The following is a 22,787-nucleotide window of genomic DNA, read 5'->3' on the forward strand; positions in this document are numbered from 1 at the left end:
GGGAACTCTTCAAGTTGGTGGGTCCTGTGTGGCTCATAGCCTGCACCTACTCAGTGCCGCTCTGATTGGTCAATTTTTACAATTAATTATGTAGTAAAAGGGTGTGCCAGCAAATCTACCAAATCCAAGAACACTTGTGACAAGTCGTGTTAACAAATTGTGCTCATATTTTGTTTTTTGTTTTTTTTTTTTAGTTGGAAAAGTGAGAATCGAACTTAAGTGTAATGTAGATAAATTTACAATTCTTCCAACTAATTTACTCAACAATTATTTCATATCTCATTATTTAGTATTTGTGTTATGGACTAAATAAATTTTAACCAAATATATTTATTGTTATGTCGTGTTAAGATTGATCAACATATATTGTAAACCAAAAATTCAAAAATAATTCGTATTTATTTATTTTGGTCATAAATTCGTATTTATTTTAAATCAAACCTATTACTTATAAATTATTTATAAAACAAAAATCCACTTAACCATGATACTAACCAACGAATAAAAATTAATCATATAACAATAATTTCATATAATACATGTCAAGAAATGAACATAATTAGTTAGTTTCTTCAAATAATACTAATGTAATAAATTAATCGGGTCAAATTAGATAACTAATTTGATTTATTTGTTATTTGTGTTAGCGGATTGTGCCATATACGTGTTCATATCAACTATCAATCCAAATCTACTACTTCGTGTTCATGTGTCACATTCAAATTAATTATCGTATAAAAACTTGTCACCTACAATTATGCAAAAAAACTTTACTATGGATGTCGACCTATTTTACTTTCTTACAATAAAGTATACATTTTCCATGATTACTTTATGCTTGGGGACCATGTTGTCTGTAATCCGTACGGGTGAAAACTCACGTGCCCCAAATGGCCTCTGTTCCAGTGTTGCTTTTGCTTTTCACTCTCCGGCTGCTTCGCATGTATGGTAATCTAAGGACACCGACCCCACCAGGGAGAGGGTTGTTGACCGTTAAATTTTGAGAGCTTTGAGCAGTAGTATTCCTACCGCCCTTTTCAAGTAGTCCCCATTGTTCAAATTATTTAATGCCTAAATTCTAAAACCTGCACTAGTAGTTCAACTCCTTTATTCATTTGTTTTTTTGGGTTCATATTCTTCTTCATTGTGGAATATTCTTCACCCTCCCAACCCAACCTCCTCTGCCTCCCTGTTCATCTTGTAAACTCCAAACGAAATCCAAATCTTGACGGAGTTTTCGATCCAAGATTCATCTATATTCCATCAGTCAAAGAAGAGTCTTTTCTATCTTGGTCTTTCATAAGCAAATTGATCAAGAAGTTCAGATTCAATCTTCTTGTCTAATCCATGGCAGTCGCTAGCCATTTGGTTCATACATGTTTTCGCATCAAAGCCAAGAACAACCCATGTGTCAATTTGGAGAAACGAGTTTTTGGTGTCCCAGTTTTGCATCATGGGGTTTCTTGTATTGGAAGGAAAGTTAAGGGTAAGGTTGGGGCTAGAGTGCAGGCAGAGGCAGTACAAGTGGGTTTGGAGGGCTCAGAGAGTTTGAGGAATCTGAAGGCTTTGGAGAGGGCTTTGGAGTTTGATGTGGTGTCAGAGAGGGAGCTGAGGGAGAAGGGGTTCTTGGGGTTGAGGAAGACCAAGCTTGTGTGTACAATTGGGCCAGCATGTTCTTCTTTGGAGGATTTGGAAAAATTGGTATTGGGAGGGATGAATGTGGCAAGGCTCAACATGTGTCACAACACGAGGAAGTGGCACCGGGATGTGATTCGGAAGATTAAGAGGTTGAATGAGGAAAAGGGGTTTTCTGTCTCTGTCATGATTGATACTGAAGGTAGTCAGATTCATGTGGTTGATCATGGAGAGCCATCATCTCTTAAGGTTAAGGTACATATTGCTAAACCCAACTAGCTAATTGGTTTTGCTTCATAGTTGGGGAAATTAGAAACATTTATTAATATTGGGCAACTTTATGTGGCTGGACAATCTGACATGCTATGTTGTCAGTTAATCTGGACTATGAATCATGTCGAATAGGTGGAGTCTTGTTTGAATCATGTTGTATAGTTCAGATTGACAATCTGGCAAGTCAGCTATTTGGTATGAGAGCTAGAGAGAGTTCTTTTATCTTTGCTCATAATGATGCATAATCTGTCATTAGAAGAAAAATAGAAAGAGTCAATTTGATCGACTTGTATTTTGCTTGGACTATCAGGAGGATTCAATCTGGCTATTTACTGCTGAAAATTTTGATGGTTCTCTTCCATTCACAGTTCAAGCAAACTATGAAGGTTTTTCTGAAGGTAGTGACATAACTGAAACTTGTATAATTGGCTGTTTTTGTAGTTGATGATGTATTTTTCACTGATGCTTCTGAGTGATTGTTGGCAGGTATCAAAGTGGGTGATGAACTTGTAATTGATGGTGGAATGGCACGCTTTGAAGTCATTGAAAGGACAGGAAGTGATTTGCATTGTAAGTGCACAGACCCCGGTTTATTCCTACCTCGAGCAAAATTCAGCTTTTGGAGAGATGGGAAGCTTGTGAAGAGGAACCATGATCTCCCTACTCTGTCAACCAAGGTCAATCTCCATATGATCTTGTCGTTTCCTTTTGTTGTTCAAATTCAGTGACCTTATTATGCTCATGTTTATTTTGTCTGGTCTACAGGATTGGTCTGACATCGAATTTGGAATTTCTGAAGGGATTGATTTTATTGCCATGTCCTTCGTAAATGATGCTGAATCTGTCTTGCATTTGAAAAATTACCTCTCCACCAAATCAGCAAAGTAAGGAAGTAGACAGTCACAGTGTTCACATTTTATACAACTTCATTGCAATTTTTTCCCTTGCATGATATGATGGATTCTTTTGATCAATATGATGTTTACCATTGACTTGCTAAGGGCAGTCTGTAGTACATGCAATTGCCAGATTAAATTATCTCTTTAGGTAGTTTCTTCTGCATATTTTGATTCAAGGAACTTTCTTACCTGCTTATATTTTTACTATAACTCGCACATTCGTCTTCTTTAGTTGGAATCTAATTGCATGTGAAGATTTGTTCAATACCTTGACTGTAGGGCTGAATTGAGGGGTATCAACATCTTATGGTTAGCTACTTTGTTTGCCAACTCTGATGTTATGAAACTTCCACACGCTTCAGCAATTTCATCAAACAATGAAATGCCTGTAAATTTAGTTTCCATTTTACCATGTTATTCATCTGGCAATTGGCATGACAAGATGAGTTTTGTAGTTTCTCAACCACATATAAATCCATACCATTCTTTTTAGGAGCCAGTAGCAGCCTAAATATGCATTATTGCTAGCAATTGTCTTTTGTGATTCCAAATATGAAAACCAAGGTTTTTTTTTTTTTTTTGTAGATCCATAAGAGTTTTGGCTAAGATTGAGAGCTTGGAGTCCCTTCAGAAGTTGGAAGAAATCATAAAGGCTTCTGATGGAATCATGGTTGCTCGGGTTGACCTTGGAGTTGAAATCCCACTTGAACAGATTCCAACAGTCCAAGAGGAAATAACACATATTTGCAGGCAGCTTAACAAGCCAGTAATTGTAGCTTCTCAACTTCTTCAATCAATGGTTGAATACCCAACCCCAACACGCGCTGAGGTACTAATAGGCTCGTTTGATACACCATATTGAATCGTACTAGACTGGAATGGACTATTCTTATAATGACTATTTTCTCAAAAGGTTGCAGATATTTCTGAAGCTGTTCGACAGTATGCAGACGCCTTGATGTTATCTGGGGAATCAGCAATTGGATCATTTGGACAGAAGGCTCTCTCTGTCCTTCAAATGACCAGCAGTAGAATGGAAATATGGAGTCGTGAGGAAAACCGACAAGGTTTCCTCCATCCACTCCAGCTGGGAGTCTCATTGCCTGATCGCATTGCTGAGCAGATTTGCAATTGTGCTGTTGAAATGGGTACTTTTACATATCTTCCACATCCTTTCTTTTCCTTAATTAGTCTGTTGTGAAAATCAGCTAAAAAGTAGGTTTTATATATAAAAAAAAAAGTTAATCATGGTGAAGAACAGCATTGGAAGATTGTCCTTTATGCTGGGTTACCTTCTTAAAAACTTGCACATACATACAAACTTGTCAGCCCTATGCCATTGATTGAAAAAACATCCATTTTACTGAGAGGGCAAGCGCGCATCTATAAGACTATAACCGATGCTTGAATCTGCAACAAAATAGGGGCATGATCCGGAAACAATACACTTTATATAGGATTTTGATGAAGTGACATGAAACATTCAATATAATAAGCTAGACCTTCCATACAGCTAGCGTAACTATTTTGCAAAAAGAATGGAGAATTGATTTGTACTTTCAGCACACTACTAGTACTTAAAATAGCTTAAAATGGAGAATACAAATTAAAATGATTGTTGGGCAGTGGACCGGCATGAACCCACGCTACTAATGCATGTTTGTGTTTTGTCCCCAATATAGACCCATCAAGTGTGAGGTTTCATCTCTAAAAACATTGAGGCTATTAGTAATACTTCATTCATCTTGTATATTATAGGTTGTCGTGACGTCTATCCGACGTGAAACTAATCTCATTCTCATTCCATGAAAGTAGATATCCATCAAAGAAGTATTTTCAATGTCTAAATATTATGAACGTCTTGCACACAAATTACAACTAATCAACTTGTGCTCTATGTGCAGCCAACAACCTTGCTGTGGATGCAATCTTTGTGTACACCAAGCATGGACACATGGCATCACTCTTGTCACGCAACAGGCCAAACCCTCCCATATTTGCTTTCACAAATGATGAGAGCACCCGAATGGCTCTGAACTTGCAGTGGGGAGTTGTTCCACTTCTTGTTGATCTCTCGGATGACATGGAGTCTAACATCTCAAGCACCATCCATCTCATAAAATCAAAGGGGTTGGTGAAACAGGGAGACTCAGTTTTGGTGGTCTCAGATGTCACTCCAACTCGCTCTACTCCAATGGCATTCCAATCAATCCAGGTGAAGACCATTGCTTAGGACTCAGGAGGATGGACTCAGTCTCTCAGATGTCTGCATTTTACTAACACCTTAGGTTGCATTGAATATTAAGAGCATATAAATAGAGAGTTTTGATACTTTTCATTATGAATTGAGAGAAAAACACTATATTTAGTTGCTTTTTGAAGCAAAAAAGAATCTGAAATTTCTTTCTGCCATCCAACTCCAACCCATGTTGCAAAACATAACAAAACTTGGAGAAGAAGTTTCCTGTAATAGAGATACTGATGTGGTATCATAAAATTAATAGAGAGGGTGGGTCCCAACTCTCAAGTCTCAAACTTCCCATTTCTTATGGTCGTCATGCTACGTCATGTCGTACAAGGAAGTTCTTCAAAACTTCCTAAACCCATGCTTCTTGAAGCTCCTGAAGAGTAAAGGATTATGGGTCCTAGCTACTTAGCTAGTATATACGAAAGACCTATATGCTTCCTCCAATTTGACTCTTCCTGTGAAATGGTTTCTGCTGCATACCAAGGACAAGTCACAAATGTTAATATATAAAGAAACAATATATAAACGATATATGTAGGCCTTACAGCTTGTCCGAGAGTTGTCATAGAATATTGTCAATTACAGAAAATTGTACTCTACTATGAGAAATAACAAGGAAACAATATTCAAAGTTCAAACATCGATCTCACCTCAGCAGTTCCTGCATGGACCAATATTTAGTTACGATTGAATTGGGGACATCATGTATTGACAATGCGTTAGAGTTTAATATTCTAGCTAGCACCTGTATGATTTAATTGGCTGTAAGAAAGTTTTAGATTCAGACCCATTTTGTCATTTTCATAAAAATCAATATTGAATTATTGGACGGCATGGGATGACCACTTTGCTGGAATAACAAAATCCACGGTGATCTTGTGTAGTTGTATCATGTGACTAAAAAGTACAAACTTCCAAAAAGGAATGATATCATTTCCACCTGTGTTGGCTTCTTCTATTTTTGAGTTACTCAAAGCTTTACAGTGTTTACATATCAAGAAACAGAGTTTAAGGTAATATTATTACTAATAAGTGCAACCCTTTCTTGTGAGTATGTTTATGTTTGCATATTGGAGTGTAATATACAGTTATACACTCACCTTTGAGTTTATAGAGAGTTATTATGCATGCTTGTGTTTTATAACATTTATAATTTTCAAAAATATTTGTTGAGATTTAATTTTTTTTTTTTTTTTAGGGAATATTTGTTGAGATTTCATGATGAATATAAAATATGTAGAAACAATAAACTAATGCATGTGTGACATATATAACATGATCATAATGCAACATAATTCACTTTTATTATCAGTTTTAGAGGTTTTATGATAAAATAATAGTGACATATAGACTTAGAATGAATGTAATTATAAATAATTGTATTTTTGTCTTTTGTGTTGTTTTATTAATTTTTCACATTATATGATTATATCCAATAACATAAGATATGTGTATAAATATTATTTTTATACAATTTTAGGCTGAAATGGGTAAATTTGAAAGTTTCAATATGTCACCGAACATTTAGTTTTTTAAAAGTGGACGGACTTATCATGCACTTCGATGTGTGGATCGTTTTGTCTGTGAAACCCTCTATTTGGGCTTTTTTTTTTTTTTTTTTAAGAAAAAGAAAACCTTCTTTTTACTATTAGAGGATCCTGGTCCTCAGTGTTTATAAAATATTTTCTGTTAATAAAATTATTTTTATAAACAAAAAATCTTAATTCCTCAAGCGTGTGATTATATACACGGAAGGAAAATTGTGAATAACGTCAAGACTGTCAAAGTGTCAAACCGCGACTTTGTAGCCACAAGAAGCTACTACGACATCTCCCGCGCTCGTTAGCCGCCAACAACTCTCCGACACTAAAATACGCCACCACACCTGGTCACCACTTGCTTCTTCACCTCTACTCTAGAACAAAGCTTTCGCTCTCAAAAAAATCACTTATTTTCTTTGCTTTCGGCAACGAAATGAGATTACTTTCTCGTTGATGCGTAAACTCAAATGGCCTCTCTTCAAATCCTGAAGTCCACTCTCTCTCCCATCCCCGTTTCCCAGTCAAATTTTCCCGGAAAATCCAGCTGGGTTTTCTCGGAAATCCAGTCCAGGAGAAGTGTTCTCAGGTTGTCAAGTTATAGGGGGTCTGGATTAGGATATCACTTGAGAAGAAGAAGGTTTGAGGTCTGTTGCAAAGCTCAAGAAGCTGACAACAAAAGCAATGGCAAGTTCTTCAAATTTTTTTCTTTGCTGTTAATTTGTTTTCTGGTCCTTTATTTAGGATGCTTTTCAATAAAACGTTTTTGCTTTATGAGTTTAATTTCGACATGTTCAGCAATTTTTAAGCACTAAAATGAAAAAAAGGAAATAGGAAGTAATCCGGTGTTTGGTTGCTGAGAAATTGAAAGTAGGATGCATGGAGAGATTTGGGGAGTGGTTTTGACATATGGGTTTTTTTTTTATTATGTGTCAAAAGTGAAGGATGTAATTTGGATTTGCTTTCTTATAGTTAGTTGATATGAAGTTTATATTGCATATATATGCAATGTTTATGAATGAAAACCGATTAGTCACTTTAACAGTAATCAGGAAAAGTTAGTTTATGAGGGGGTAGTTAAAACTGAGAAACTAATTCTTGTAATTTAAGAACAGAGTTGGAAATCTTTTTGATATTTATACAACCACAATTGGGAGTACTTTACGGAGTCACTTGCTTTTGTTAATTAATGTTAAGGGAATGGTGCACTTATATGTTTCTCAGTTTAAATGTATGTTTCAGGTGAAGAACCTCCTGAGTCACTGTTTATGAAGGAATTAAGGAGGAGGGGTATGACTCCCACTTCTTTGCTAGAGGAAACTAAAAGAAGTGACTATGGAATCAAAGATGGGATGGGAAAAGAAGATAGGAGTTTCTCAACTAGAAATGCGGTTGAGACCGAAATTGAGAAAAGCCTAGCTAATCAAAGGGAGCGCTCCCTGAAGTTGAACAGTGAAGGCCTTGAGGTTGAAACACTTATTTCTTTAGGGAGAGTGCAAATAGCGCTGCCCTTCTTTATTGGTTTATTAATTATGATTTGCTGATAATTTTCATTCTAAGTGGCTGTATCCAATTAATTTCAAGATTGTAAAATCAATCTAACTTTTATTGCATCATATCTTACTCAAATTCTTTTTCACGTTCACAGTGACCATCAATTTTATAGTTTTAATGAAATGGAAATTGGTTCTGGATGTGTTCATGAGATGGATAGCACTAAGAGTTACTTACATTTTTCTCTTTCAACATTACAAATTTAGCTGCAGCAAATTTGATGCCCTTAATTATTTAAATGCAATTATAAATTGTTTTGTGCATGTGACCACACACTCACAAAAGTTCAAGGAAACGAACATAACTTTTTCATTTCTTTCAGGGGTTAATCCCAAGGGCCAAACTCTTGCTGACAATTGGAGGGACATTCTTCCTTGGGTTTTGGCCATTGATCCTCATAACAGTAGCACTCTTCTCTGCTCTATCCCTTGTAAGCTCTCTTCCTTGTCCTTCATTATGTTAATTATTTTAATTTTGTTTGTACCACCCAGACATATATTATTGTGTAGGAACAATGTCTTCAGGTTTTGTTTGCTTCATTATTATTAAACTTTTGTTAGTTCACCATTATTCTCAAAATGTTCTGTTAGGATGTAATATTGACCTCTCCCTACAACTGAAGAGCCAACATGTAGAATTTATAAACATTGCGAGGTTGACAATCGTAGGAATTTACATAAGATCTTCTACTTGATACCATCTTAAATTTTTGATAATTTACCATTTTCCCCAATAGTTGTTAAGATGTGGGACAACAAATACTTTATACTCTTAACAATTATTATGTGCACCTATTTGGTGCATGAGACATGGCTGGTACATAGTCGAGAACTAGTGCTTATATGTATTGAGGTTTTTTAATAACTAGATGCATGTTAGGTGAAACCATTGCTTTTGTAAATAGTTAAGCATATTTCAACTGTGCATACAACTCAAGTGGAGTAGAAAAGGTAATAAGAGAACATTTTGCAAGGGACATTGTCTAGTGATACTGACTTAAAATCACTTGTGAAAGTGATTCCTTACCATCTTGTGACCTTTTCACCTGACCTTAAACTGCTGTGCTCTATGTTCTTTTCCCAGTAAGCATATTGTTATCTCCTGTTCTGGGTGTGTGTTGACTTGTGTGTGTGTGTGTGGGAGAGAGAGAGAGAGAGAGAGAGAGAGAGTCTTTACATTGTATTAAGTGTGAGATATTGATCCGCCTTTCTTCTTGCTTGGGCAGTACTTTGGACCAGCTTTTGTCCATGATGGAAGAGGAACTCCAATATCATCACCCCAATACATTGATCCATATGAACTTCTGGAAGATGAAAGGATATCTCAAATAGCACCTCGTGTAAATTGAAGCACAAGTCTCTCACCTAAATTAGCTTCCAAATGCAGGTTTCTGTAACTATTTTCTTGGCTCCTGTTTATTCTTTCTCTGTATAAATCTCAAACTTATCATTAACATTCTGTTATGTGTATTGCCCCATCTCTACTTCTACTTGCGATGTTGTGGCTAATGGGCTTGAACAATGTGAATTCAACTTTGTTCTTGGTTTAATTTCTAAGAAATGCCCCATTGGAATCAAGTTTCTGTCTGCATGTTTGGTGTGCAATACTAGTTTTTCTATTTGTGAATGATAAGAGATGCTCATGTGACTAAATTATATGACGTTGCAAGATTAAGAAATTGTTTAAAGGGCTCAAACGAAATTTCTCAGGTGAGTACCTCTGTTTGAATGCTTATCATTGTCTGTGATGGCAGGAGTCGATGCCATTGCTTTTGGTTTCTTCTTAGTGACAAGCTCAGGGGACTTGATGACTTATGACAAGATACATGTAACTGCATGTGTGTGCGTGTATACAGTCATGGAGCTGTTTTGTTTTTTGGCCAATGTCATTGAGGTTGAAAACATATTTGAAAATGTGATATGGGAGGAACATAGACGAAGATGTTAATTCTTCGTTTATAGAGTGCTAAAACAGGTACCAGCTCGTCTGTCATCGAACTAAGCCAGCTTCACCGTATTCTAATATATTCAAACCCTTGCACCAGAGAGAGAATGTGTAGAGTATCTTACACAGTTACACCTAAACATTGATACGAAAAGCACCCATAGCAGGCTTGTAAAACAGGAACTATAATTAATTAACATAGCCCTACAGTCTAGTTAACAAAGGATAACCACGTCTCAAAGAAGAAAGATTCCAAATACAAACCTGACTGAAAAACAATTTTTTCGTTTCTCAGATTTGGAATTGGAACCATTAGGTCACAAACTCACACAGATAAATTTTCGTGCAAACTTTCCATTTAGCACTTTTTTTATAGCACCTGTTGGACTTTGTGGTTTAGTTACAACCTCCTATTGTTGTCACTCAAATGACCATCAAAAGAAGTATGTGGGAACTCACCTTGAAAAGGTTAAGGGGTTGGTTTTACACCTTATCATAAGAGATGATAGAGGCATGTGCCTTGGATGGCTTTGCTACTAAAGTTTCTTTTGCTTCAGCAATTGAAGCACAAGGTGGGTTCAGAATCTTCAGATGGCTACTATGTAAATGAATAAGTCAATCTGTTTCAACGCACAAATATTCCAAGGGTTGCAGATGAACCCACTCATGGAGTCGTGTGCATGAATCAAAGTTCATTCTTAATGAAAAATCTCAATTTTAACAAAGCAAGCAAGCATTACCTGTTAAAAAACAAAGCATATGAGCGAAAGAGCAAGGAAGCAATAGCAGATAGCATACTAAACCAACACATCACATTGCATATGACAGGTAAACACAAACAAATAGTCTTCACCAGCTTCAAAACATTAGTGAAAAGCACATAAGTCTTAGAGGCACCCAAGGCCTAACACATAGCATCATACTCAAATTATAACAAAACACTAAAAGATAGAAACTTCAACAAGCCTTCTTAGTACTCATCACCTTCATCATCCTCACCCTCAGCGGACTCAGCACCAACTTCTTCATAATCCTTCTCAAGCGCAGCAAGATCCTCACGGGCCTCAGAGAACTCTCCTTCCTCCATACCCTCACCCACATACCAGTGCACGAAGGCGCGCTTGGCATACATGAGGTCGAACTTGTGGTCAATTCTGGAGAACACCTCAGCAACACTGGTTGAGTTGGAGATCATGCACACAGCCCTCTGCACCTTGGCAAGGTCACCTCCGGGGACAACAGTGGGTGGCTGGTAGTTGATACCACACTTGAATCCGGTGGGGCACCAGTCAACAAACTGAATTGTGCGCTTGGTCTTGATGGTGGCAACAGCAGCATTCACATCCTTGGGCACAACATCACCACGGTACATCAGGCAGCAAGCCATGTATTTTCCATGGCGGGGATCACACTTTGCCATCATAGATGAGGGCTCAAATGCACTGTTGGTGATTTCAGCCACTGAGAGTTGCTCATGGTAAGCCTTCTCAGCAGAGATGACAGGTGCATAGGAGGAAAGCATGAAGTGGATTCTTGGGTAGGGGACCAAGTTGGTCTGGAATTCGGTCACATCCACATTGAGAGCACCATCAAACCTCAGAGAGGCAGTCAAAGAGGAAATGACCTGCAAGCCAAAGAGAATCACATTAACAAAAATCCAATTACATATACAACCACATGATCTAAATTCATTTATATTCCAACTTATGCAGCACAAGATAGTTGTCTACCTGAGAGACAAGACGGTTGAGGTTGGTGTAGGTGGGTCGCTCAATGTCAAGGGAGCGCCTGCAGATGTCATAGATGGCCTCATTGTCAAGAAGTACAGCAACATCAGTGTGTTCCAGGAGGGAGTGGGTCGAGAGAACACTGTTGTAGGGCTCAACAACAGAGGTAGAGACCTGTGGAGAGGGATACACGGTGAACCCGAGTTTCGATTTCTTTCCATAGTCCACAGACAAACGCTCCAAGAGAAGGGACCCAAGACCAGAGCCAGTACCCCCACCAACAGCATTGAAAACAAGGAACCCTTGAAGGCCAGTGCAGTTGTCAGCGAGCTTCCTAATGCGGTCCAAGCAGAGATCAACAATCTCCTTGCCAATGGTGTAATGGCCACGGGCAAAGTTGTTGGCAGCATCTTCCTTGCCACTGATGAGCTGCTCAGGATGGAAGAGCTGGCGGTATGTTCCAGTCCTCACTTCATCAATGACAGTGGGCTCAAGATCAACAAAGACAGCGCGAGGTACATGCTTCCCAGCACCAGTTTCACTGAAGAAGGTGTTGAAGGCATCATCTCCTCCTCCAACAGTCTTGTCACTTGGCATTTGGCCATCAGGCTGTACGAACGCAAAGAATTAGCTTATGATCTATAGATCTAAAACGTAGAGTACATTTATGCAAAGGAAATTGTTTAAAAAAGGGAACAAACACAGAATTTTGTGAGATAAAAAACACTACCAATTTTTAGCAATTTAGCACGAAGTGTAACTAACATGTATACAAAGGAAAATATAAAAAACACATAATTTTGAGTGATCAAAAACACTACTACAATGTTTAGGAATGGAACTCAGAAAATTGTCAGGAACTAAAATTCTAAAAAAAACTTCGGTTCATCTACAAATAATTATAATCTACCTTTCAAAAATTAGCAACTAATACATCAAATCTAAACTGCAAAGCACATGATAATGTCAAAAACACAATTGTGATGGATCAAAATCACTATTCCAAGTTTGAGAAAACGAACGCAAAGAAAATTGTGAGAAATGAAAACTCCGCATCAAAATCAGTTCATTACGAATAATAATCACATCTTTAAAAATTCTGGAGATCTAATCTATCTGACAATAACAAGCACGTAAAGACCACAGATCCAAGTTTAAGCAGAGATTTACTGCACATTTTCTTATGAAAATAAAAAATCACATTCCTAGGAGTATCCGATTCATGAAAAAACACGGATCTAAAGGCAATTGAATGAAATGTAGGTAATAATCACAGATCTAATAAATAATAAAGAATCTACGCATGAAAGATACAGATCTGATTGAAATCAAACAAAGCAAAAACGAATCGCAGATGAAAACGAGTAAATCAACAACAGAGATAGAGAGAGAGAGAGAGAGAGATACCTGGATACCGTGCTCAAGACAGTAAAGCTCCCAGCAAGCATTGCCGACCTGGATACCAGCCTGACCGATGTGAATGGAAATGCACTCTCTCATCTTGATCGATTGAAAAAACGCAAACAAACAGAGAAAGACAAAGAAGAAAACGAAAAAGACGAAGAAGAAAACGAAGAAGACGAAGAGGTTCTCACGGAGAAGAAAAAATTGGCGAAGGCGTTTATTAAGACGCCCTCTGTGTGAAACCTCTTTCTGAGATGGATCTGAGAAGGGCGTTTGGGTGCTGTATTTATAGCTGGGCGAGTTCAGTGACTGGGATTATTTTAGTTGGCGCAAATGCGAAACTGACCTGAGTATAGGGTTTGGTTAAGATTGGGCGGGAATGGACGGTCCAGATTGGAGTTTGGCTGGCTCTGATTCTTCTGGCTCAACTACCTCTTTAACCGCGGTTTATCTCTCTCTTTTCAGTTTTTAAAAAATTAAAATTTTGCCGCCTGATGGACCACACATTGTTGTTGTATCCCACAGCAGGCCTCAGACAATTACGCACTAAATATGATTTATTATATTTTTGTTTTTGTATTTTCGGCCATATTTTAGTTTATTTGGTGAAACTTATAGATTTATTGATTTTCCTTCAAAATTAAAGTTGGATTTTTTTTTTTTTTGAGTTTTGAATGTGTATGGAGGAAGTTTGTATTTAAATTTATAATATTTGTAAAATGATTTGTTTTTATAACATATTAAATATAATGAAATATAAAAGTGACACGAGTGGTGGTAACCGAACCAATTCCACGAAACCGACGACCGAATCGCAGGGGGGCGGAAGGCACAAAAGTAAATCGGCATCAAACCGACATGGGTTGGTTACTGAAGTTTCAATGTTGGTGGGAGTCGGTCAACGGTATTTGGTGGGGCGGTTCGGCATTTTGGTGTTTCACTAAGGGGTTTTCCATGTTGCTTCCGACCACCGATGGTGGCGGTTCGGTCCTTTCCACCAATCGAAATCGACAAGAAAAGAAAATAACCGATCGGTTCAGATCAGTGGTGGTGGCCATTTTTTCGGTTGCTCGGTCAGAAATGCCAACCCTAGTGGTGATAGTGATGGAAGTAAGGATGGTGGTGATACTAATGACAATAGTGGAGGAAATAGGGATGGTGGTGGCAGTGGCATGGAGAGAGGTGGCTGTAGTGTTGAGTTGTGGAGGCTGTGTCGGGTTGTGGAGGTAGTGTCAGTGGTGGTGGGAAAGACGATAATGATAGTCAAGTGTGGTGGGTATGTTTATTTTCTTTAAACATCGCCACATGCACTAAAATGTTCAATTGTTACTATAAAAACTAAATTAACAATTCAAAAACATAAAATATAAATGAAAAATTATAATAAAAATTGAATAAGTGGCAATTTTTTTGTGAATGGTCTTGTTATTTAACATTATAAGGTGGCAAGTAAGTAAGCAACTCCCCATTGAAGATTTTGATGATGATGATAAAAATGCGACAAGGGATACAACAGCCTGGCAAATCTTATGTGCACATAGCAAAGCAATCGCGGGACCCCTGCACAGTGCAAGGGGTCCATCCAACCACCATGATAAAAGTCTGTGTCACCACTCACCCACCTGATGTGTCATTACTTTACTGGAAGGGTATTTCTTTTTTCTTTTTTAGGTTTTATTTTTTAATTTGTAGTGTCCAATGTATGAATGCCATGTAAGATGGTATGAAATTGTGGTATAAAAATGTGGTAAGTGTAGCATTACTGTATTGATATTTGATAAGCTTCCCTTGGGAATGTAATTAGCATTTCCAATCCAAATGAAGTAGCGAGTACTTGTAGGTAAACAGCAATTATATCAGTTTCAAGTCTCACTTTCAAGTTTCAAGTGTCATTGTTGTCTCCATAAGTAAAAAAAATAAAAAAATCACAATTCACCTGAGAATAGTATAAAAGCTTCACCAACTAGTTATTGGTTTAATTGAAAAAAGAACAGAAAAGTAAGAGCGCTTCTCTGATTTTGAACTATCATTATGACGAGGAAAAGAACTGCAGATATTGAACTATGTATACGCATACAAAATAGAATGGGAAGCATTCACTTTCCCTGCAGAGCACAATGACAGCTGCAAAAGGAAACAAAGCAAATGACAAATTTCATTATTGACAGGATAACTGTGGATATTATGTGTATCATACAGGGGGACCTCCCACCCAAACATCATAACAAAACTTCTACCTACTTTTATACTTGGTGCTCAATCAATATCACACAAGATCACAAGAATATCTTGTCTACCTGTTTAGGCAGGAAGCTATCATCATAATTACAATTCTTTCAAGACCAGAACAATGCTAATGCTCGAACGCATTCTGATGCTATCTTCTTGGTTTCAATGCTCTTATTCCTGTGTGAGATTATCAACTGAACAATCTCTATTGGCTGAATGGAAGTATCAGGTTGCTGCAGGCTGTGTGCCAGTCCACGGACGGTTTTCACCTTGGTTGCGGTTTTCTTGTACATAGGCAACTCCAGTCCAGATCCCACGGATGAGTAAGATGCTTACAAACACTAGGCTACCAAGGGTGCAAACGACCTAGATTTAACATACACACAAAGCTAAGTAATAGCAAACTTTTATAAGGAAACCATCCAGGTACTGTATAAATCATAATTAAATACAAATAATAATTCATTGCTGATGCAAACACTGAAATAAGAGTTGCTACTGTTTTCTATGTAATTCTCTGTATAACTATAGCCACACAAGTGGGATTCCAAACACCAGCCATAAAAGCAGTATGACTTGAAAGCTATTAAAGTAACAACACCAATACAGGACATCCCAAACTTATCACTTCATTGCATGTTGCTTCCAAACACATTCCACACACTTACATGCTGTCACACATTACATTCCTACATCATCTCTCAGCCCACTCCTTAACATGCACAAGCTAATGGAGCCATGCAATGCTCCATGCAATCCTATAGATTTTTCCTTGAGGCAGTTTCCTAGTGAGAGATATTGGAGCATAAAAGAAAGAGGATGAGAAACTGCTAGAGAGTGAAAGTGCTTGAGAAAGAGAAAGATTCCTAGAGGTCTGGTGGTGCAGAGGGCCGGTATTGATTTCCAACATTGAGGTCTGCATGGTTCTGATGGTCATGGCACATGCAATATTTCAATAAGTTTTGCTTCAAGTAATTGCTTTTGTAGTCATTGGATCATGTGCAGCTGCACATCATATTTCAAACAAAATTTGACAGAAAGATGATGTATTTGAAAAGCAAGATTGGTCGAGACACTGTGATATCATTTCTCTCAGATTCTAAGTTGGATTTTGAAGAATAAGTAGCTTCTAAAGCAGAAATCAGGAAGACATCGATAAGCATATGTATACTCATAAGAGATCATTTGAATAAGGAATCTTCTTCTTCTTCAAGTTTTGCGTATAATGCACTTTAAGAACTTCTGAAGTGTTAAACTTTCCTAACTCTAGCAACTGTAAACATTTCAAATCTGTCCTCTGCCAAAGGCCTGCTAAACATAGAAAATGAGTACTCACCCAAAAATCAAGCTTTTGAAATACGCAAAATGCAGCACTCACCCCAAATCAGCTTTTGATAAAAAAAAAAATTCACTGCATATACAAACTGCAGCTCAGGCCACTTTCAGCATGTGAATGTTGGCACACATAAGAAGAATTCCAGACCAGGTTATACTTAGAAGCCATAGCTCAACCAGAGCCAACCAGTATTATGGCACTTTGCCTTCTGACTTATTCCTTCCAGATGAACCAACATTGACATAGAGCTAATTACTTACATCAGTAACTGAGCATTCCACAAAGGCATAAAAACATCTAAGTGCTTCAATTATTATCATGTGCATTACAAAACTACTCTCTAATGAATTGCAATAGCAGAGATTTCCCCTTACTATTAATTTGGCATTATTTCCTTCTTGAGATTTATTCAAAGATCGAAACCATAACCTGTGTTGGGTCCAGTAACTACACAAACTCGTGTCTTGCAGTATCAAGAAACAAGATCACTTTCAAAATTGGTGCTAAGGAAAACCACACAAGCAACAAAAAAGTTCGAGTTTTAATATTTCAGTTCCTTAAACTAACAGAACACAAGTTTGAAAAACTAAACATGTTAGGGAAAAATTACATAAGACCACATTGTTGTCTAAATTACCAACCGTGTGTGCAGAATGAGCATTAAAACTAACACCTTTACTCACTTCATACCCTGGACTTGAGAACCTACACGTCCTGGGAAATAGACCCCTAAAAGAACCAGTAACAAGACACAAGAGCATGGAACTGATCTTGAACTCACATGGAACTAAAACCCAAAAGAGCATATTGATAACCAAGTAGATGGAAGTTTGTACTTTGTATGCATGAATGCGAATTACATATATACATTACCTCAAGAAATGCCTTCAAGACCCACAAAAACGCCAGCATTAGCACCCCATTAACCGAAAACCCCACCTATGAATGAGCAGGCCAACAAAATACAATCCAACAATTCAGCTATAGAAATCCCAGCGTTAAAAAAAATTTATGGGTGACAAAATATAAGCTAATGGGTTGGACCCAGATTTAGAATATGAATGTTTACCAACTTGGTGGGTATCGAGACGGGAAGAACTGATCGTACGGCCTTCCTGGCTCGCCTGGAGACCTTCTTGAAGACATTTTGAACAAACCTCACCAACAGATCCAAACTCCTATCTTCTTCTTCTTCATCATCTTCATCTTCGTCGTCTTCGTCATCGTCTTCGAAATCATAGCGCCTATCAACCTCGGAGCTGGTGGAGCGGCTCCAATTGCGAGGGTCGTCGACATCAGCGCCGCCCTGTAAAAATGAAATCCCAAAGGGTTAATTGATTGGAATTGTAGTAGACAGTGGTTGATTTAGAGAGAGAGAGAGAGAGAGAGAGAGAGAGAGAGAGAGAGAGAGAGAGAGAGAGAGAGAGAGAGAGGACCTGAGGGTAGTTGGGGACTCGTCTGGAGGCTAGGCGATGAAATTGAAGGCTGAAGCTTTTGGGTTTGAGATGGGGATTGAGAGTGTGAGGTAGATGAAGTTGTAATTGTTGTTGTATTTGAGGGAAGTGAAAAAGAGTGGGAGGTAAGAGAGTTGCCGAGAATGGCATGGTGGTGGTGACTGAGGGTTTAAGGTAGTTGAGCTGTGGTGACTGGTTTTAGTTTGAGATTGGACTACGGAAACTCGTTCTTTTGGACGATGACAACCCGTAATAAAAGATAATTAACTCGAAAAAAGAAAGACTACTTTTCTACTTCATCATAGCCATCAGAAATGGTCTCCAAAATTTGTAACCACGTATGTAGTTGAAAAGGAATATCTCTTACTGATGTGTGAGTCATTGTGACCTAATAGCTACAAAGAAAAGTACTTTCCTTCTTCCTACACCAAGAAAAGACAATAAAGGAAAATACTTTGAAGCTTGATCCAGAAAGTCAGAAACACTTTAATACAACTGAGAATTGAAAATAAGGTGATATGCCTTGTGCACAAATCAGCTTAACAAATAACAAGGCATTGTACACATATGGTTATTTATTTATTTTTTATTGTTTACATTGGAAGGGATCGAAACTCTACTTATTTTTCCAATCTCCATGACTTGAACTTTAGCAGCAGCTAGCGCTGATGAACCTGCAGTTTTGCAATGAACTCATCAACATTTCTATCAGAACTTCCACCTTCACCCACTGCCTTTCTTGCCAATTCTCTCCATTTGATTGCATTCCTTTGTATTTCTTTCCCTCTCTCTCCCTCTATTATTTCACTTAAACAATGTTCCAATGCTCCTTGTCTCACAACCCCTTTCTCATCAACTTGAGCTCTTACCCCAATTTTCCACACATCCACAATGGACTTGGCATTGGTGCTTTGGTCAGTCCATTGTGGCATTGCAACCAATGGAACCCCCAAACTCAAGGCCTCCAATGTGGAGTTCCAACCACAGTGTGTCACAAAACACCCAACAGCCTCATGAGCCAAAACCTCCATTTGGGGGCACCATGAGACCACCAAGCCCTTCTCTGATGTCTCCTCCACAAACCCTTTTGGGACTTTTTCTGCCTCTGATTCTCTAACCACCCACAAGAAATTGCTTTTGCTCCTCTTCAAACCCCATGCCAGTTCCTCCATTTGCTCAACTTCAAGTACTGCTACACTGCCAAATGATACGTATGCAACAGACCCTTTTGGCCTTTTGTTTAGCCATTTGATGCAGGCATCGTTGTCTGACTTGAAGAGGTTGACACCATATTCTTTGTCATCTTCATCGAGTCGCTTATCCAAGTACTTGTACGGTATAGTAGGTCCAATGGTCCTCAGTGGCCAAAATTTTGTCATCCAATCCACCACCTATGCAAAAGAATTCAAAAGGAATAACATATGCAAAATTCGTTTCCTTAATTTCTTTAGCTATCCAATAATAGAAATTAATTTGATACTTAAAATTCATATCAAAACCATGATAATCACTTTATATACATGACTAAAAAACACCGACAATATTTCTCTCAGTCCATAGTAGGAGGAATTCCTCAGTCCCCACTAATATGGCACAACCACAACCATACAAATCCTTTTTTTTTATTTAATGCCCAATAACTCTTAACTCAAATATTTTTTGTTGAGTTAACTTTTAGCTTAGTTAAAACCTTTTTTTATTTTATTTTATTTACGATACTTTAGTTGGACAGATGGACAATGGAAGAATATTTTAGCCTGAATGCAGGTTTGGACTGGAGGTCATGATTCTATGCAAGAGTGTTTTTTTTTTTTTTTTGGTCATAATGCAAAAGTGTCATTTAACTAGAAGTCTAAGAAAAAAACTTACATATCCTCATGTTGTAGTGATGTAGCATCCCTTGAAGAGAGAGATAAAGACAAGAGACGAGAGAGACGAGAGAGACGAGAGAGAGAGAGAGAGAGAGAGAGAGAGAGAGAGAGAGACAATGAAAGAGAGGGGATATCATGTAATATCACATAAGGGATAAGTAAGTTATTCTCGAAGTCTAGAATATGACCAAGCCCGGCACAAAAAAAAAAAAAAAAAAAACTATAATATGACCAACTTGAGTAATTGGATAACGTGAAAAAAAAAAATTCCAATTGAGTTTTTGTCTTAATTTAGTTGAGGTATCATAAAAAATAAAAGGAAAAAATTTTCAAATAGAATACCTACTTTGGGGTCAATCTTAGTTTAAGACACCAGTTTGAGTTTGTCTTAGTTTATGACACATATTTAAAATTTGTGTTAGTTTGGGACAATCTGTCAACTCCGTTAACTTTTTCGTCCAAATAAGGGATAATTTGGTCATTTTATATTTTTAAAACAAATAAAAACTAAAAATTGAAAAAAAAAAATTAAACTCTCTCTCTCTCTCTCTCTCTCTCGGGGCTGGGTGGGGGGGGGGGGGCTTGTGAAGGGGCGGGGCAGGCTGGGTTGGGGTGAAGGGGGGTGGTCGGGGAGGGGCTAGGTTGGGTTGGGGAGAGAGAAGCAGGGGTGGTTCTGGGTGGGGAAGAAGAAAGCGGGCGGGGGGCTGGTCTGGGTGAGGGGTGCGACAGAGGCAAGGGCTGGGGAGTGTGACGGGGCGAGGGCTGAAGGGAGAGGGCGAACCGGGTTGAGTTGGGGAGAGAGAGAGGCAGGGGTGGTTCAGGGTGGGGAAGAAGAAAGCGGGCGGGGGGGGGGGGGCTGGTGCTGGGTGGGGGGTGCGATGGGGGCTGGGGCTGGGGGGAGGGGGTGCAACGGGGCGGGGGCGGGGGCTGGGGGCGAATCGGGTTGGGGCTGGGTTGAATGGGGTGCGACAGGTGGTCAGGCAGGCTGGGGGAGAGAGAGAGAGAGAGAGAGGGGAGCTAGGGGTCGAGTCGGTAGGTACGGCCTCCGCCGACGATAAGCTGTCACAATAGGCCGTGCAATCCAGATCTGCTGCATCTCAGTTTTTTTTTTTTTACTTTTTTTGTTATTAGTTTTAATCTATTTTAAATTAATTTTTAGTTTTAAACTTTTTAATTATTTTTTTTTTCCTCAAAAAAAAAAGTTTTGATTTTTTTAGGTAGTAAGCTTTGTTTTTTAGTTTTTTCCTGTTTTTTTTATTTTTATTTGTTTTAAAAATATGAAATAACCAAATTATCTTTTTTTGGACGGAAAAGTTAACGGAGTTGACGGATTGTCCCAAACTAACACAAATCCTAAATATGTGTCCTACACTAAGACAAATTCAAACTGGTGTCCTAAACTAAGATTGACCCCAAAATAGGTGTCTTGTTTGAAAATTTTTCCTAAAATAAAATAAAACAGATTTTAACTAAGGTAAAAAGTTAACTCAACAAAAAATATTTAGATTAAGAGTTATTGGACTAAAAAAAAAAAAAAAAAAAAAAAAAGAAGATGTGTGTGGCCATGGTTATGTCACATCAGTGGGGACTAAGGAATTCTTCCTACCATGGAATGAGGGAAGTATTGTCCTAAAAACACAGCTCCTCATGTGTGCACTAGTGCCACAATCAACACAATTTGGATTAAGTGTCTAATAAGACTATGAGTCTATGATATGCACCTAATAGTTTAAACTTTTGAAAATGGATATTCAATAGGGTATAAGAGTCATCAAGTGTAAATTTCTCTTAGTAGGAGCACACATAATAGCTCTTGGTCCTCCAAAAGAGAGACTACTTTTCTACTAGCATGGCCCCCCGGAGAAAAGATTTCAAGGAGAGTGTTTAACACTAAATCTCACAATATTTTGGTTGACTCATTAAAGTGTAGATTTCAAATAAGGGAAGAGTTGAGCACTAATTTCACATTAATTTGACTAGGCATATAGTAAGTAAGACTACTTACTTGTTCTTCCAACTCATAGAATGTGTTGACGAGGACCCAATCAGCTTGGTCAACATTGGAGAATTGACCCATAAACATGTCATAGATAGCAGGGTAAGACCCCAAATCATACACAATTGATGGCAAGTCCCAGGGTTTAAGTGGTGGCAACCCAGGAAGCAAAATCTCAGACCCATCAGCAGCAAGAGGAAGTTTCAGCAACCCCTTGTGGACATGGTAGTAGATGTTGTCCACAGCACAAGACTGAGTGAAGAAAACAACCCCAATTATCCCAAACCTCTTGGCAATATCTAAAGGCCAAGGCATGAATGCATCATAAACAATGCAATCAACTGGGCACCCTGAGCTTGACAGCTTCTCAAGGAGCTCAGCCAATGTTTTTGACCCAACTCTCCGAAAGCTCTCCAAATAGGCCTCTCGGCTTTCTGCTTGTGCTCTCCCACCTTCATCATAGCCATCAGAAATAGTCTCCAAGTCAATGCAATTATTGGATCCTCTGTGCATTGTGTTGTGGAGATAGTGGGTGTTGACCAGTGTGACTTTGACTCCTTTGTGGTGTAAAAGCTTGGCAAATTGGAACATGGGATTAATGTGGCCTTGGGAAGGAAAGGGTAAGATCAAACAGTGAGTTTTGTGGGCTCTCTGTTCTTTCTCCATTTCTATGTTTGTG

At 38.2% G+C, this 22,787-nt stretch overlaps 5 protein-coding genes across 5 annotated transcripts; 2 read left to right on the top strand and 3 right to left on the bottom strand.

Annotated features, from left to right (window-relative positions):
- The first annotated feature begins 1,120 nt into the window (after positions 1-1,120).
- Positions 1,121-5,349, top strand: LOC147276522 (pyruvate kinase isozyme A, chloroplastic-like). The gene is made up of 7 exons (XM_086255521.1): positions 1,121-1,890; positions 2,219-2,306; positions 2,395-2,585; positions 2,674-2,792; positions 3,393-3,636; positions 3,721-3,955; positions 4,712-5,349. Exons 1-7 carry the CDS (start codon positions 1,348-1,350, stop codon positions 5,038-5,040), a joined length of 1,749 nt encoding a protein of 582 aa, XP_086111647.1. The 5' UTR covers positions 1,121-1,347; the 3' UTR covers positions 5,041-5,349.
- A 1,632-nt stretch (positions 5,350-6,981) lies between these two features.
- LOC147276523 (tubulin alpha-6 chain) lies at positions 6,982-9,724 on the top strand. Its single transcript, XM_086255524.1, has 4 exons — positions 6,982-7,280; positions 7,836-8,059; positions 8,470-8,577; positions 9,373-9,724. Exons 1-4 carry the CDS (start codon positions 7,064-7,066, stop codon positions 9,493-9,495), a joined length of 672 nt encoding a protein of 223 aa, XP_086111650.1. The 5' UTR covers positions 6,982-7,063; the 3' UTR covers positions 9,496-9,724.
- A 1,157-nt stretch (positions 9,725-10,881) lies between these two features.
- On the bottom strand, positions 10,882-13,477 carry TUA2 (tubulin alpha-2 chain). The gene is made up of 3 exons (XM_086252995.1): positions 13,226-13,477; positions 11,822-12,427; positions 10,882-11,715 (listed from the first exon to the last, which is right to left on the bottom strand). Exons 1-3 carry the CDS (start codon positions 13,316-13,318, stop codon positions 11,062-11,064), a joined length of 1,353 nt encoding a protein of 450 aa, XP_086109121.1. The 5' UTR covers positions 13,319-13,477; the 3' UTR covers positions 10,882-11,061.
- A 1,882-nt stretch (positions 13,478-15,359) lies between these two features.
- On the bottom strand, positions 15,360-18,534 carry LOC147276525 (ATP phosphoribosyltransferase regulatory subunit). Its single transcript, XM_086254395.1, has 4 exons — positions 18,224-18,534; positions 17,857-18,093; positions 17,661-17,726; positions 15,360-15,817 (listed from the first exon to the last, which is right to left on the bottom strand). The coding sequence occupies exons 1-4, from the start codon at positions 18,389-18,391 to the stop codon at positions 15,677-15,679; spliced, it is 612 nt and encodes a 203-aa protein (XP_086110521.1). The 5' UTR covers positions 18,392-18,534; the 3' UTR covers positions 15,360-15,676.
- A 169-nt stretch (positions 18,535-18,703) lies between these two features.
- Positions 18,704-22,787, bottom strand: LOC147276526 (UDP-glycosyltransferase 74G1-like). The gene is made up of 2 exons (XM_086254394.1): positions 22,118-22,787; positions 18,704-19,632 (listed from the first exon to the last, which is right to left on the bottom strand). Exons 1-2 carry the CDS (start codon positions 22,772-22,774, stop codon positions 18,901-18,903), a joined length of 1,389 nt encoding a protein of 462 aa, XP_086110520.1. The 5' UTR covers positions 22,775-22,787; the 3' UTR covers positions 18,704-18,900.

The sequence above is a fragment of the Dryas octopetala genome, chromosome 8 (assembly GCF_963921425.1).
Source record: "Dryas octopetala chromosome 8, drDryOcto1.1, whole genome shotgun sequence".
Taxonomy (NCBI): domain Eukaryota; kingdom Viridiplantae; phylum Streptophyta; class Magnoliopsida; order Rosales; family Rosaceae; genus Dryas; species Dryas octopetala.

Coding starts and splice junctions, on each gene's coding strand:
- LOC147276522 (XM_086255521.1), top strand. CDS start 1,348: ATGGCAGTCGCTAGCCATTTGGTTCATACATGTTTTCGCATCAAAGCC. Junction 1,891..2,218: donor CATCATCTCTTAAGGTTAAG/GTACATATTGCT, acceptor TTGGACTATCAG/GAGGATTCAATCTGGCTATT. Junction 2,586..2,673: donor TCCCTACTCTGTCAACCAAG/GTCAATCTCCAT, acceptor TCTGGTCTACAG/GATTGGTCTGACATCGAATT.
- LOC147276523 (XM_086255524.1), top strand. CDS start 7,064: ATGGCCTCTCTTCAAATCCTGAAGTCCACTCTCTCTCCCATCCCCGTT. Junction 7,281..7,835: donor AGCTGACAACAAAAGCAATG/GCAAGTTCTTCA, acceptor TGTATGTTTCAG/GTGAAGAACCTCCTGAGTCA. Junction 8,060..8,469: donor TGAACAGTGAAGGCCTTGAG/GTTGAAACACTT, acceptor CATTTCTTTCAG/GGGTTAATCCCAAGGGCCAA.
- TUA2 (XM_086252995.1), bottom strand. CDS start 13,318: ATGAGAGAGTGCATTTCCATTCACATCGGTCAGGCTGGTATCCAGGTC. Junction 12,428..13,225: donor GTCTTGAGCACGGTATCCAG/GTATCTCTCTCT, acceptor GCGTTCGTACAG/CCTGATGGCCAAATGCCAAG. Junction 11,716..11,821: donor TCAACCGTCTTGTCTCTCAG/GTAGACAACTAT, acceptor TTTGGCTTGCAG/GTCATTTCCTCTTTGACTGC.
- LOC147276525 (XM_086254395.1), bottom strand. CDS start 18,391: ATGCCATTCTCGGCAACTCTCTTACCTCCCACTCTTTTTCACTTCCCT. Junction 17,727..17,856: donor TCTCGATACCCACCAAGTTG/GTAAACATTCAT, acceptor GCTCATTCATAG/GTGGGGTTTTCGGTTAATGG. Junction 15,818..17,660: donor TCTTGAAGGCATTTCTTGAG/GTAATGTATATA, acceptor TGTTAAATCTAG/GTCGTTTGCACCCTTGGTAG.
- LOC147276526 (XM_086254394.1), bottom strand. CDS start 22,774: ATGGAGAAAGAACAGAGAGCCCACAAAACTCACTGTTTGATCTTACCC. Junction 19,633..22,117: donor TCTATGAGTTGGAAGAACAA/GTAAGTAGTCTT, acceptor TCTTTTGCATAG/GTGGTGGATTGGATGACAAA.